At 47.2% G+C, this 14,760-nt stretch overlaps 2 protein-coding genes and 1 long non-coding RNA gene across 3 annotated transcripts in view; all 3 read left to right on the forward strand.

Moving 5' to 3' along the window:
• Positions 1 to 14,760, forward strand: part of LOC123750768 (LHFPL tetraspan subfamily member 7 protein) — a 66,336-nt gene that overhangs the window by 17,891 nt on the left and 33,685 nt on the right. Inside the window, exon 2 of the mRNA XM_069335486.1 lies at positions 13,334 to 14,405. Coding sequence (XP_069191587.1) covers positions 14,012 to 14,405 — 394 coding nt within the window. The 5' untranslated portion in view covers positions 13,334 to 14,011. The remainder of the gene's footprint in view (positions 1 to 13,333; positions 14,406 to 14,760) is intronic.
• LOC138370870 (uncharacterized) lies at positions 5,731 to 11,074 on the forward strand. Its single transcript, XM_069335485.1, has 2 exons — positions 5,731 to 5,893; positions 6,283 to 11,074. Exon 2 carries the CDS (start codon positions 7,516 to 7,518, stop codon positions 10,498 to 10,500), a length of 2,985 nt encoding a protein of 994 aa, XP_069191586.1. The 5' UTR covers positions 5,731 to 5,893; positions 6,283 to 7,515; the 3' UTR covers positions 10,501 to 11,074.
• Positions 11,079 to 12,354, forward strand: LOC138370871 (uncharacterized). Its single transcript, XR_011230237.1, has 2 exons — positions 11,079 to 11,241; positions 11,631 to 12,354. It is a non-coding gene; the product is annotated as an uncharacterized lncRNA (long non-coding RNA).

The following is a 14,760-nucleotide window of genomic DNA, read 5'->3' on the forward strand; positions in this document are numbered from 1 at the left end:
AGTGAACCGGGGCTATAGACAACCACTGGACCGGTCTAGTGAACCGGGGCTATAGACAACCACTGGACCGGTCCAGTAAACCGGGGTTATAGACAACCACTGGACCGGTCTAGTGAACCGGGGCTATAGACAACCACTGGACCGGTCTAGTGAACCGGGGCTATAGACAACCACTGGACCGGAATAAATTTTGTTTATTAAATATTGTAAAGTACCGGTACTGTGGTCCTCGATATCGTGCTACCGGAACACTGGACCACTGTGAGGTACCGGTACATTGGACCACTGTGAAGTACCGGTACACTGGACCACTACGAGGTACCGGTATACTGGACCACTGTGAGGTACCGGTACACTGGACCACTGTGAGGTACCGGTACACTGGACCGGTCGGCTCCAAACGAGTTTGAACCATCCAGGTGAGGGGGGAGGTGTAATAAATTATACAGTTGCCATACACAATACACCTACAATACACACCCAACATACACCATTCAACAACACATGGTTATTTTCTGTACGATTTACCCTGCCAGTTTCCCTCTGTTAAATATACAACCAATTTGGTTACAAAAATAAACTATTACACACGGTTGCTCTATGATAGTATGAAGTGCCACTGCCACAAGTGGTAAACAATCAGTGAACTTGTCTCCCATTACTTGTAAGGTCATAGAATGATTCTTATTGAGTACTCTGGCACTGGTTGACACAGGGGAAGTAGTATACAACTACTGGTATACAGCAGTATACTAATATACTTTTAAGATACTTGTCAAGGGGAAGACGAGAGTGATGCATAGTAGTTATATCTCTGAAAGGGGGATTATCATCAAAGTACACAACAGTGTTTCAATAGACACTGAAAGAGAAAGCACAATAACAAATTTGACCAGACCACACACTAGAAGTTGAAGGGACGACGACGTTTCGGTCCGTCCTGGACCATTCTCAAGTCGATTGTGATTAGGAGGTAGAGACAGGCAATAAATAGGCAAGAGAGAGCTGAGGAGGAAAGTCAGGTGTAGGGGATAGTAGTAATAATGAGAACTGCAGAACTTCTTCTTCTAGAACTTCTTCTGCAGAACTTCACCTTCTAGTGTGTGGTCTGGTCAACTTACTTCAGCCACGTTATTGTGACTCATCGCCTGCACAATAACAAAAGATATGCATTTGGTTTATGTATTTCCTTAATGTGTTGAAACACGAAAAACGTTCGGAATTTTCATTTTCCTAGTGGATAGTTACGCATGGTCCTGGTGCATGTGTGTACTGTAGTCCTGTGTGTAGTAGTGCAGTACTGTTACCTAGCAGTAAATAGGTACCTGGGAGTTAGTCAGCTGTCACGGGCTGCTTCCTGGGGGTGGAGGCTTGGTCGATGACCGGGCCGCGGGGACACTAAAAAGCCCCGAAATCATCTCAAGATAACCTCAAGAAGATAGTCTCGTACTCTAAGGCGTGTTACACAGAGTCATACACACTCTGTCCAATGTGAAATAAATATTACTCTGAACACTGTGGTCACAAATGATTCAATGTGTTGATCCTGTGATCAGACAGACACTGGTCACGCCGTCACCACACAGGAGGTCGGCGTGACAAGACTAACAATGTTGCCTTTGTTATAGAAGCTGATGAAGTCTCCTTTAACCAGGCGGTCTACTCAGAAGACTGGATCACTCTGCAAGACAACAGTGAAAGGTTTTACACTTATATTTTAGCCAGACCTCCTCACTCTTCTCGTTCCTTCCTCGCTAACCACACACGATGATCCCATGACAACGTCGACTTCGTTATGGCAATGACAGCTGACATGACTATGAGATGGAAGCCCTCATTATGAACCAATCACAGAGCAGCTCTTGTAACACTTAGGGATAGTAGAGCTTCCCCAAGTGGGTAGAAAAGAGTGTAGGTTGGGGACGTCACACTTGACGGGTGACCTGACCTCGTCCCCTCAGGAGCCAAGAGTGAGACAAGCGGTGATACACCTCCCTCCATTGCACCAAACTATCTCTGGACTCGTGTTTGAATACTGTGTATTCAGATGGCTGATCTTCTGATCACTGTAGCACATTCCAAAAACGACGTACGAAGGCCATCGTAGTGTCACTGGAATTCTCGTGTCATCCCCTATTCAGAGACAGCAGGCATCACTGTCCTAACCGCATAACCAAGCAATTAAGGACCCGTGAACAGGAGTGCACACGACGACCATTCCACCCCATTGGTCTTATCGTGCACAACCCAGTGGCACTGAGGGCACTGTGACCTCCACATCTCTCACCCCCATTGTCAAGTCTATATCTATTCAAGCACAAGGCGAAGGAAGACAAAGTTCCAAGTTATGTTATTTGACTAGTGTCAGAACTGAGAGGTATGAGTTACGAGGAAAGGCAACAGGAATCTCATATCACTGGAGCAGCTAGGAATGACATGATTACCACATACAAAATTCTCAGAGGAATTGACAGAAAAACATAAAAACAAACAATTTAGCATGTGTGGTGAGGCACATTAGTGCTGGGGACACCACGAGCGTAGCTCTCATCCTGTAACTACACTTAGGTAATTACATGCTAAATCCCATAAGAGATACAGGTGGAAACTGAATACCTAAATGAGCCACAGAGATATTAGAAGATTTTTGTCATTGTCATGAATTAGGCAATAATGTGGTAGAGGCTGACTCCATACACAGCTTCAAATGGAGCCCAACAGGCTCAGGAATCTGAACACCAGTTGATAGGCAGTTCAAAGGTGGGTCCAAAGAGCCGAAGCTCATCCTCTGCATGCACAATTGAGAGTGAACACACACACTTGGCGTTAAAGCACATCAAAACAACTTGCCTAAACTGCAATTGATAAAACTTTGTAAAGATTATGGAATTTAATCTGATTTTGAGCCAATTTCCAAACATTTCCAATTTACAGAGCACATTTCAGCCATTGTGCTTGACTTTTACCAATTACCAATTACTAAGTAAAACAGCGAGAAAGCAAGTTGGTTAATTAAAAACTTTGTTAGGTTACTAAGTTGGAAATGTTAGAATTGATAATTGATTTGTCAATTATATGTTTTGTTTATAATACAAATTCAAGATAAAAACTTACAAGCTAATTTTCCTATAATCGAAAATCACATTTATACATAATAAACGACTTTACATAAAAACACAGCAAAAAAAACATGAATCAATGCAATATGTATATGTATAATCAACACTTTTTTCTTTATTGATAATAGAATCGTGATCTAATTATCATTTTAAATAAATCCATATATGGACTTCCTATTTTTATCTTAATACACAAGAACAGGGCCAGGTCATATATCGATCACATAAACCCAATTTTATTAGAGTTGATCAGACAAAAATGGCGCCTGTCTCTTGTATACTTATGTGAATCAATCATGAAGGCGAAACAGGGATAGGGTACAAAATAGGGATAGGGTACAAAACAGGGATAGGGTACAAAACAGGGATAGGGTACAAAACAGGGATAGGGTACAAAAACAGGGCTACGGTACAAAAACAGAGCTACGGTACAAAATAGGGATAGGGTACAAAATAGGAAGAGTCCCAGTTCCAGCGTGGCGGAGCAGACAGAAATAGCATTTAAGTATGGCCATGAACGGCAGGAACAATGAAGACTAGAGAAAGTTTATATCATAATAGGACCAATTTAGGCAAACCCTCGAGGCTTTGGTAGCAGAGACGCACGAATGGGGTCCAAGGGGGAATGGGGAAAAAATTGGACTTAAGCATGTCGCAAGTAGCGGAAATGATCCCAATTTTGAGGCCATGTTTCACTCGGACAGTTGTGTTGGTCCGGGGTATTGATTGGTCGTAGCTGACCTCGCATCTTGTGTTGTGGGGGGGGGGGGGGTAGTTAAGGTGGAGGAGGGGGGGGTAGTTAAGGTGGGGGAGGGGGGGTTAGTTAAGGTGGAGGAGGAGGGGGGGAGGGTAGTTAAGGTGGGGGGGGTTATTTGAGGAGAGACAAGACCTTTAAGGAGAGATGTTTATAAGGAGGTGGTGGATACGCGTGGTGCCCTTGTGCTAAAGCTCAACCTTGCACAGATAGGTAAGCATCTATAACAGCAGTAATCTCCCCTCACCCCCTTCCCCCTTACCCTCAGCCCTCCCTCCCCCCTCCCTTCCCTGGATAAATGGTGGCATACAAAGGAATATTTATGTCCCGGGTTCGAGGCGGAGGTGTGTGAGCGTGTATATATGTGTGTGTACACATTTGACTAAAACGTATGAAAAAGATTCCAGTGAACAGTAAAATATGCATGAATGTGTATACTGATGCCATCTTGCACTCGCCTAGTTGTGTTTATGTATGAATGTGTATACTGATGTAGACGGCTTGTGTTTATGTATGTACGTGTGTATGATCACAGCTGAGTGCCAGTGATCATACACTGGCACTCACACCTGACATCTGTTGGCCTGACATCTGGCCAACAGCGTGTCAGGCAAAGTGATAAAGGTGTACTAAACAGCTCCATCAGCAGCTTCACACTAACAATTATGACGCCTAGCGTTAAGCAGGGTGAAGAGTGTGTTTGTGTGGAGCCCCTGCACCCTCCCGCCTCACTCTCACACCCCTCCGTCACTCAAACACCCGCCCCCTCCCTCACTCTCACACCCGTCCCCTCCCTCACTCTCACACCCGTCCCCTCCCTCACTCTCACACCCGTCCCCTCCCTCACTCTCACACCCGCCCCCTCCCTCACTCTCACACCCGTCCCCTCCCTCACTCTCACACCCGCCCCCTCCCTCACTCAAACACTCACTAATATTTGTTGTGAAAACCCATTTGGAACAATGTAGGGGATTGAACCAGCGTCCTGGTAGGCACCAGCGATGTCCTATACCTCTAGGCCACCACATGCTAAAAGCTATTCAACCTGGAACCCTACAGAGTCCGCTAGGAATGCTGGAGACACAGAGCTGGAACCCAACCCAGATTTGAAAGAGACTACAGGTCTTCAAAATATAAATGGTAAAAGTGCTTGAACTGAGAGAAAGATGGCATTAAAGCACGCAGTAAGGGAGAACTTTAATATTACCAGAGATGACAGGTGTGCACCAGGTACGGAGCACACCTGTCATCCTCCTCGTGGCGCAGTGGTAACACACTCGCCCTGCGCTTCGCGAGTGATTTGGCCTGGGTTCGTATCCTGGCCTGGTAGGATACACCCCGCTGCCAGGGAAGGGAGGGAGTGTTTTCAATACATCATTAGCCAAATTTGTCCCTAATTTGTCGATTTTTTCCCCGTGGCCTTAAGCCATATTAACTCCTATGACAAACACTTTCCGATTAAATCAATGATCATTATTCTTCGTAATTAAAAGTTTCACGCGGAATTTAACCTGAGTATTTAGTGTTATGATCTCAGCCTGCAGGAGAAACGAGTCTCCCTTCTTGAGAGTTATTCAGCAAGCCTGACCTAACTAGAAGGTCTAGCAAGTATTGAGGTGATAACGCATATGTAAAATAGTTGCTTGGATATGTGTAACAGTTTGAGATTATGGGCAATGCAGAAGAAAATAGATAAATGACGGGCTAGGAGATGTGGACATTTTGCTGGAGGCGTGAGGCTCGCTTCCGGAGGACCTTGACCTCACTTGAGTGCCAGACATCGCAGGGGGAAGCCGCGCTCCGTTTGAGCTCCCGTCAGAAGGGAACCCCTAGTGATATATCTCTAAGAGAAGAGAAGTGTGCAGACGTACCAGCTGTGGAATCGAGCTGGGAACGTTGTGGTCTCAAGTCCTGGTCGACGAGCAGATATTAAATCGCCCAGAAGCATTATTGTGGGCTGTGTGGAGCGCCCTGACCAGACGCCGTCAGAGGAAAAGCGCCCTCGATCAGTTAATCTGTGGTAAGCACGATATACGCCAGTTCATAGTGATCGCTTGTAGTTTGGTCGTGTGCCCAGCGACAGTAGCAATGTTTATTTATAAGTTAGACATGTTTTAATAAGGCAGAAGGCCTGAAATAGGAGAGTGAAGAGGGAGGAGCACGGAGCGACGTCCGCCCCCTCCGAGCGCTGGCGGACGACTGAGGGAGCCTGGCTCCGGATGGAGGAAGACCCTCCCAGTGAGTGAGGTCCGCCGCCAGGCGAGGTGGAGTATGGACCCGCCCAAAACGGGGGAGTCCACTCTCACTGTATGTAGAGAACAGATAGAGGTTTGAGGCAAGCATATTGTGTGGTTATTTTTGTTTATGTGTTAAAGGGGAACATTTTATTGGAACGTCGATGGGTTGCAGGTTTGTCTTTGGGGAAGAAGTTGCTGAGAACTTCGAAGCCAGCAGATGAAGTAATTGATGAGACTCCAAAGGTAGTGGAGCAGAGGACCTCGAGCTGTGAGGAGAAGCAGCAGTGAAGAGGAGTGTCACGTGCTTCTGTAGAGGTGGTGTAGCAGCCAAGAGAGCTGTGGAAGAACCTAACAGAAGGGTGAAGCACCGTAGTTGCACAAGGAAACTTCATGATAGCAGCCGGGAGGAGCTGCAGAGGATCCTGGTAGTGAAGCCCGGAAGAACCTAAGGATATTAGGGTTGTGAACTTCCAGAGGTGGAAGGGGGAAGTTCTGGTGGATTACTTATAGGGAGTTGATAGTGTTTGGTTGTCAGTAGCGTGCAAGACGCAGTGAGAGGTGAGTGACTGTTGGCATCCTTATGTCAAGGAGTTTTTTATACTGAAGTATCAATGAACATTTATACTGGTATATGTTATTGCATTCAAATGCTGATTTTCTATATATATATGTTATCTTGTTGATGGTGCAACAGTGTGTAGGCTTGACCAACTTGAGGAGGTTAATAGTATCAGGTGGTGAACCAGGAGATAGGATACCACTTGATAAGCTGATAATAGAGTTCTGATGGTATTGGAGTGCAACCTGATTGTGATATTATAGAGTATAGGATTCATTATTATTATATGTGTGTATGTATCGTGTATGTGCTTTGTTCAGTAAATGTGTCACAATTTGCTGGTGTTTGCCCTTGTCCTAGTGAGGCTTCCCAGGAGGTAGTAAAGAAGGAGAGAGAGAGAGGAAGAACCACGAACCACTGCTGTGGACAGGGTAGGAGGTAATACTAGTAAGTCATAGGGGGATTGAGGAGATCATATCTCATAAGGAGAGAGTGGGGAGTCACAGCGGCTCGAGTGGGTGTGTGCACGTGACAACGAGGCTAAGTGTTGGAGCCGCATCCCCTGAACGTGTGACGTTGAGCCCCTCTCCAAGAGCCAGAAGCGCCAAGGGTGATCTCCTAGTATAAGCACTCTACCGAGTTGTGGGTTGGGTTGTCCGTAGAGAAGGATCAACGACGACAACACCAACCAACCCACAGTCTATAATAAATTGGGGGCCTGTGTCCGGGAGAGTGAACTGACACACCCACACCCTGTCCAAGAGTGGATTTGTACACCCTTGCTGAAATAGGTAAACTGTGTGACCGCAGGTGTATACTCTCTCTTGGGAAGACTCACAGGACAAGATGGATAAGGTGCAAGCGTTTGTGGAGTCAGGCAAGCCTGAGGATTTAGAAGGTTGCACGAGGGATCAATTGAAACAAATAGCAGAAAAATGTGGCATCAGGTTGAAAGCATCTAAAGTAGCTGGGATGAAGGATGAGATCCTGAGGCAGTTGAGAGCCAGAAGTGAAGCGGCAGAACAAGGAGCCCAGGAAGGAGCTGAAAGTAGAAAGGAGGATGATGGGCAGGATGACGTGAGATCCCAGGGATCGAGTAGGAGCAGCAAGAGTAGCCGCAGTAGCAGGAGTAGCCGGAATAGGAGCTTGGAGAGATTCCAGTTAGAGCTCCAGATGCAGCGTGAGGACAAGGAGAGACAGTTCCAGCTGGAAAAGATGAAATTAGAACTCCAGATGAAAAATGAAGCCGAGAAGGAAAAAGAGAAAACCAGGCTGGAAGTAGAAAAAGAGAAAACCAGGCTGGAAGTAGAAAAAGAGAAAACCAGGCTGGAAGTAGAAAAAGAGAAAACCAGGTTGGAAGTAGAAAAAGAAAAAGCCCAGGTCGAAAAAGAAAAAGCCCAGGTCGAAAAAGAAAAAGAGAGAACAAAACAAATGCAGATAGAAGCGAATAGAACCTTGGCTGAGCAGAGGATTGAACATGGGTTGCCAGAGAGCACCACCCAGGTATCACACCCACCAGATGTTAGGGTTAGGGAGAAGGACATTCCCTTGTTTGTTCCCGAAGAGGCAGAGAGCTTTTTCGAGCACTTTGAAAAAGTAGCCAGCATCAAAGAGTGGCCACAGGAGGAATGGGCCCAGCTGGTCCAGTTAAGATTGACCGGTGCAGCCAGGGAGGCATACACCCAATTGTCACTGGAAGAGTGCCAGGATTACGCCACAGTAAAGAGCAGCATATTGCGCTCGTTTCAGTTAACCCCAGAAGCTTATAGAAAGCGCTTCAGAGAGATGATCAAAGTTGGAGCATGTACGTTTGCTGAGACAGCAAGAGATCTGGAAAGACGATTCCAGAAGTGGATTGAGGCTGCTGGAGTTGGATCTTATGCTGACCTGAAGCAACTGATGGTCATGGAGAAGTTCTTGGAGATGATGCATCCCGAAACAAAGTTCAAGATCCAAGAAGCAGGGATAATGGAGGTGAAAGATGCCGCAGATAGGGCGGATATGATTACTGAAGCATACAAGAGCTTGAGGGAGAACAGAGTGAGAAGTGAGGCGAGACGCAGCAATGGCAGATCCAATGGAGTCTGGGGAGGAAGAAATTATGAAAGACCCAGAAGAGTCTGGGGTGAGAAAAATTTTGATAAATGGGCAGATAAAAGTAAGTACCCTAAAACTCAGAAGAGTTGGTCGCACACTTCATCTGAAAGTGAGGATGGAGGAGCAAAACGAGAAACTGATCGTTATCCAGGAAATCAAGAGTCCAGTAAAGCTCCACAGAGTACGAGTAGTACGTCTGGCCCGAGGAACTCCAATACGAGTGGGCAGAGTCAGAGCTACTCTGGCACATATAGAAGAGACTTTTCCCAGATGAGATGTTACAATTGTAACGGATTGGGTCACGTGATGCGAGATTGTCGGCAGGGCAAGAGAGTTGTGACCCTGGCCATGTGTGACCCCCGAGGTAAATATACTAATGTGTTCGAAGACAAACCACAGAGAGCGAACTTAGTGAACGAGAGGTATAGGCCGTTCATGAGCAAAGGTTGGATCAGTATAAGAGGCCAACCTGAGGTAGAAGTTGGTATCTTAAGAGATACCGGAGCTAATCAGAGCTTGATTGCGAGAAGCCTGATTGGGAATGATCGACGGTTAGCTGGCAGGAGTAAGATGAGAGTATATGGGTTATTGTCTGAGAGTGACATGCCCGTATGTACTGTCCAGCTAAGGTCGGAATATGTGTCGGCGGAGGTGATGTTGGGAGTGTGCCCCGACATACCTGTTCCAGGAGTCCAAGTGATCCTGGGGAATGACTTGTGCGGGACAAAGGTGTTGCCAAGAGTCATAGTGGAAACTGTGCCAGAGGAGTGCCCAGAAGGCCACGGCACGGGTGGGACACCTGAGAGTGTGAACCTGACTGACATCCGAGGGGATGAGTCAGGAGACCGCCAAGCCATTGAGTACCCTGTCTCGGTAGTGACGAAGGCAGAGGTGGCCGACGAGGAAGACACTGGAGAAGGTGAGACAGTGTCGATTCAGCCAGTGGAAGATATTGATGTAGATATAGCGTGGCTGTTTGATGAAGGTCCAGCCCAGGAGAATGAAGTCTCGGTGAGGTCAAAAGTGAAGATGGCCCAGCCGAGGAAGACTCATGTGAAGAGAGCGGACCTGAGTAGAGCCCAGACTGCTGAAATTAAGAGTCGGAAGGTGAATGCAACTGTGCTGAGTAGGAATGAGGAAGGATGTGGACATACAGAGGACGAGAGTAGAGCGTCAAGTTGTCCACGAGCACAGAGGCATTTGGGTAGTAGAGTTAAGTTGTTTGAGATGTCAGGAGTTGACATGTTTCACAGAAAACGTAGAGTAGAGATAATGAAGAAGAGTAATAGCCGAGAAAATGAAAGGAGAAGAGACAGTATGTGTGGAGAGATGCTTACGAGCACTCTGGGAGAGGCAAGGCGACATGTACGGTCGAGTGCTGTTGGATGTAGTACAGTGCTCGAAGAAACTTTTAGGGAACGAAGAAGAGTTGAAGGAGAAGAAATGGAGTGGTACAGAGGTGAAAAGTGTGGGAAGAGGAAGATGATACAAGCATGGAGGAATAGAGGAAAGCCGAGGACTTGGTGGGAGTCGAACAGGATGAAGTCTCAGATAAATGAGGAGACGAAAAGGAGGATCGTCGGTGAAGACGAGGGAGTGAGGTATGATGACAGGAGGCGGAAGTATAATGGCAGTAGATGGAAGTGTGAAGACGACAGAGGAGGTACAGACAGCAGATGTCTGACTCTGGACGTGAAGAGAAGAAGACGAGGAAACGGAGGGTGGAGACAATAAGTAGAGTGGACCGATAGAGTGCAGGCGTCCACGGAGGACAGCCTAGCTAAGAGGTGTCAGAGGTCAAATCGTTTATGAGAAGATCATGTTTCTGGAGAGAGGTGAGCCAGATGTTGCAAGGAGCAACGAACTAATTGTAGACTCCTAAGAGAGTATATGGGGTGAAGAACGAAACAGTGTAGGGGCGGATGTATTATCCCGAGCTTTGCCACTGGAATAACTCTCAAAAATAAGGGGAGGGGAGTGTTATGATCTCAGCCTGCAGGAGAAACGAGTCTCCCTTCTTGAGAGTTATTCAGCAAGCCTGACCTAACTAGAAGGTCTAGCAAGTATTGAGGTGATAACGCATATGTAAAATAGTTGCTTGGATATGTGTAACAGTTTGAGATTATGGGCAATGCAGAAGAAAATAGATAAATGACGGGCTAGGAGATGTGGACATTTTGCTGGAGGCGTGAGGCTCGCTTCCGGAGGACCTTGACCTCACTTGAGTGCCAGACATCGCAGGGGGAAGCCGCGCTCCGTTTGAGCTCCCGTCAGAAGGGAACCCCTAGTGATATATCTCTAAGAGAAGAGAAGTGTGCAGACGTACCAGCTGTGGAATCGAGCTGGGAACGTTGTGGTCTCAAGTCCTGGTCGACGAGCAGATATTAAATCGCCCAGAAGCATTATTGTGGGCTGTGTGGAGCGCCCTGACCAGACGCCGTCAGAGGAAAAGCGCCCTCGATCAGTTAATCTGTGGTAAGCACGATATACGCCAGTTCATAGTGATCGCTTGTAGTTTGGTCGTGTGCCCAGCGACAGTAGCAATGTTTATTTATAAGTTAGACATGTTTTAATAAGGCAGAAGGCCTGAAATAGGAGAGTGAAGAGGGAGGAGCACGGAGCGACGTCCGCCCCCTCCGAGCGCTGGCGGACGACTGAGGGAGCCTGGCTCCGGATGGAGGAAGACCCTCCCAGTGAGTGAGGTCCGCCGCCAGGCGAGGTGGAGTATGGACCCGCCCAAAACGGGGGAGTCCACTCTCACTGTATGTAGAGAACAGATAGAGGTTTGAGGCAAGCATATTGTGTGGTTATTTTTGTTTATGTGTTAAAGGGGAACATTTTATTGGAACGTCGATGGGTTGCAGGTTTGTCTTTGGGGAAGAAGTTGCTGAGAACTTCGAAGCCAGCAGATGAAGTAATTGATGAGACTCCAAAGGTAGTGGAGCAGAGGACCTCGAGCTGTGAGGAGAAGCAGCAGTGAAGAGGAGTGTCACGTGCTTCTGTAGAGGTGGTGTAGCAGCCAAGAGAGCTGTGGAAGAACCTAACAGAAGGGTGAAGCACCGTAGTTGCACAAGGAAACTTCATGATAGCAGCCGGGAGGAGCTGCAGAGGATCCTGGTAGTGAAGCCCGGAAGAACCTAAGGATATTAGGGTTGTGAACTTCCAGAGGTGGAAGGGGGAAGTTCTGGTGGATTACTTATAGGGAGTTGATAGTGTTTGGTTGTCAGTAGCGTGCAAGACGCAGTGAGAGGTGAGTGACTGTTGGCATCCTTATGTCAAGGAGTTTTTTATACTGAAGTATCAATGAACATTTATACTGGTATATGTTATTGCATTCAAATGCTGATTTTCTATATATATATGTTATCTTGTTGATGGTGCAACAGTGTGTAGGCTTGACCAACTTGAGGAGGTTAATAGTATCAGGTGGTGAACCAGGAGATAGGATACCACTTGATAAGCTGATAATAGAGTTCTGATGGTATTGGAGTGCAACCTGATTGTGATATTATAGAGTATAGGATTCATTATTATTATATGTGTGTATGTATCGTGTATGTGCTTTGTTCAGTAAATGTGTCACAATTTGCTGGTGTTTGCCCTTGTCCTAGTGAGGCTTCCCAGGAGGTAGTAAAGAAGGAGAGAGAGAGAGGAAGAACCACGAACCACTGCTGTGGACAGGGTAGGAGGTAATACTAGTAAGTCATAGGGGGATTGAGGAGATCATATCTCATAAGGAGAGAGTGGGGAGTCACAGCGGCTCGAGTGGGTGTGTGCACGTGACAACGAGGCTAAGTGTTGGAGCCGCATCCCCTGAACGTGTGACGTTGAGCCCCTCTCCAAGAGCCAGAAGCGCCAAGGGTGATCTCCTAGTATAAGCACTCTACCGAGTTGTGGGTTGGGTTGTCCGTAGAGAAGGATCAACGACGACAACACCAACCAACCCACAGTCTATAATATTAGGTTGATGGTGTTAAATGTTAACTTCGCTAAACAGAATATAAGCCCCATCGTCCACACAAGAATTTAGCCCCCTGAGTGAGACTCTTGTGTGGAACATGTTGAGTGTGGTGTGTGTGTGTGTGTGTGTGTGTGTGTGTGTGTGTGTGTGTGTGTGTGTGTGTGTGTGTGTGTGTGTGTGTGTGTGTGTGTGTACGAAGATGTTAAGGGGAACTGAAAGTAAAATGGGGAGTTGTGGGAGAAGATGGATAAGGAGAGGAGAAATAGTGAAGGGAAGGTAGGGGGAAATAAGGGGAGGGTAGGGGGAAATAAGGGAAGGGTAGGGGAAAATAAGGGGAGGGTAGGGGAAATAAAGAAGGGGGGAGGGGGGGGGGACGAGTGAGGAAGTATATTTACTTGTTGAAACATTTCCAACAAGAAGTGTAGAGGTGAAGCGAATTATTTGAGGAAATCAAATAATTTAGATATAGATAAATTCTTCATTTTATTAAAACTGCCAAAAGTGTTGTGTAACATTTATTATTTTATGTTCTATGATGTTGTTGTGTTCATATGTTGGCATGTTAAATATGTTGCACTTACCAGACTTGCTTCTTATCTCCTGCAGACAATGTGAAGGACCAGCAGCACGCCCACGACCTCTCCTTAGCCACGACGTGCTGAGGCGCCGAGTATACAAGTGGTACTCCCATACGGCATACCCAAGTGTAAACTGCTGTAACACCCACATGGCGTATTGCACCACATTGCGTGAACAGCAATGTGAGCCCCATGCTGCGCACCAGCCTGCTGTATGAACTGCCGCCTAAGTCGTGTTTTAACGAGTCAAACGAACGCCGGGTAATCTAGACCAACTAACAGCCGGGAACAGAGATTAGAAGTCACGGATAGGGATTAGTTATTAGGGAGAAGGATAACGATTTAGAGAGAAGGATTGGGGGGTTTACAACGAACGATTGGGATAGAAAGATTTGGATTAGAGGGAAGGATTAGTGAGGATTGGGGGATTACGGAAAAGGCTCGGGGATTAGGGAGAAGACTTGGGTATTAGAAAGATTAAACTGTGAAGAGAGCTTTTGAAACTTTAAAGATTGACCGAAAGCTCAACAGATCTTGCGAGTTTTCTTGAAGATGAACCCGGGCGAGTGAGAGAAGGAAGAGAAGGAAGAAGAGGCAGTGTGAGGCAGTGTGAGGAGGCAGCGGGAGGCATGATAGAGACCCCAGGAAGAACTAGAAGAGTGAGAGACACTGCTTTAGGGTGATGTTAGTCCGGCCATAATATGTGATGAAGGTCCGTGGATGGACGTGGTCCACATCCTGGGCGGTTGTTGCTCTGTGGGCGTGCGTCACTCTCCTGGTAGCCCTGGCCTCCCTGGCCGCCCTCTTTACGCCCACGTGGTTCGTACGACACGCGCCCACGCCGCCCGTCATGTTCGGAGTGTGGGCGTGGTGTGTGGGCAGCGTGGGAGAGCAGCGGTGTGCCGCTGTGGGGCAAGGTGTGGGCGACTACGACGGAGCGCTGCCTTCCGCTGTGTGGGTGATGGTGGGGGCGGTATATGGGGGCGGAGGGGCGCTCCTGGCTGTCACCGGCTTGGCTGCCCTCCTCACGCCCATCCTGCCCTCCACCCATGCCCGCGCCGCCCTCGCCCATGTCGCTGGCAACATTCAAGCCGCAGCAGGTAACTATACATCACATGTTTCTCCTACATATATACTCTACCATTTTCTGGTTTAACAAGTTCAATGTTCAGTAGTTTAGTCTCCATACAGTAGGTGACTACAGCTTGGGGTAGCAGCAGGGAGACTACTACAGTAGTTACTACAGCAGTTACATGTAAGTCATTAGAGTGTCAGTTGGCATGCAGAGACCTTCGTGAGTGAATGATTCATCATGTGAGTGGTGATCACACTCATCATGTTAGTTCGCCTCATACATGTGTTCTCATCAGTCGTGTGTTCTCTTAAGCTATGGTTCTCCAATGATTGATGAAGATTAAGCCACCTAAGAGGTGGCACGGGCATGAATAGCCCGCA

Source organism: Procambarus clarkii, chromosome 33, assembly GCF_040958095.1.
Source record: "Procambarus clarkii isolate CNS0578487 chromosome 33, FALCON_Pclarkii_2.0, whole genome shotgun sequence".
Lineage (NCBI taxonomy): Eukaryota > Metazoa > Arthropoda > Malacostraca > Decapoda > Cambaridae > Procambarus > Procambarus clarkii.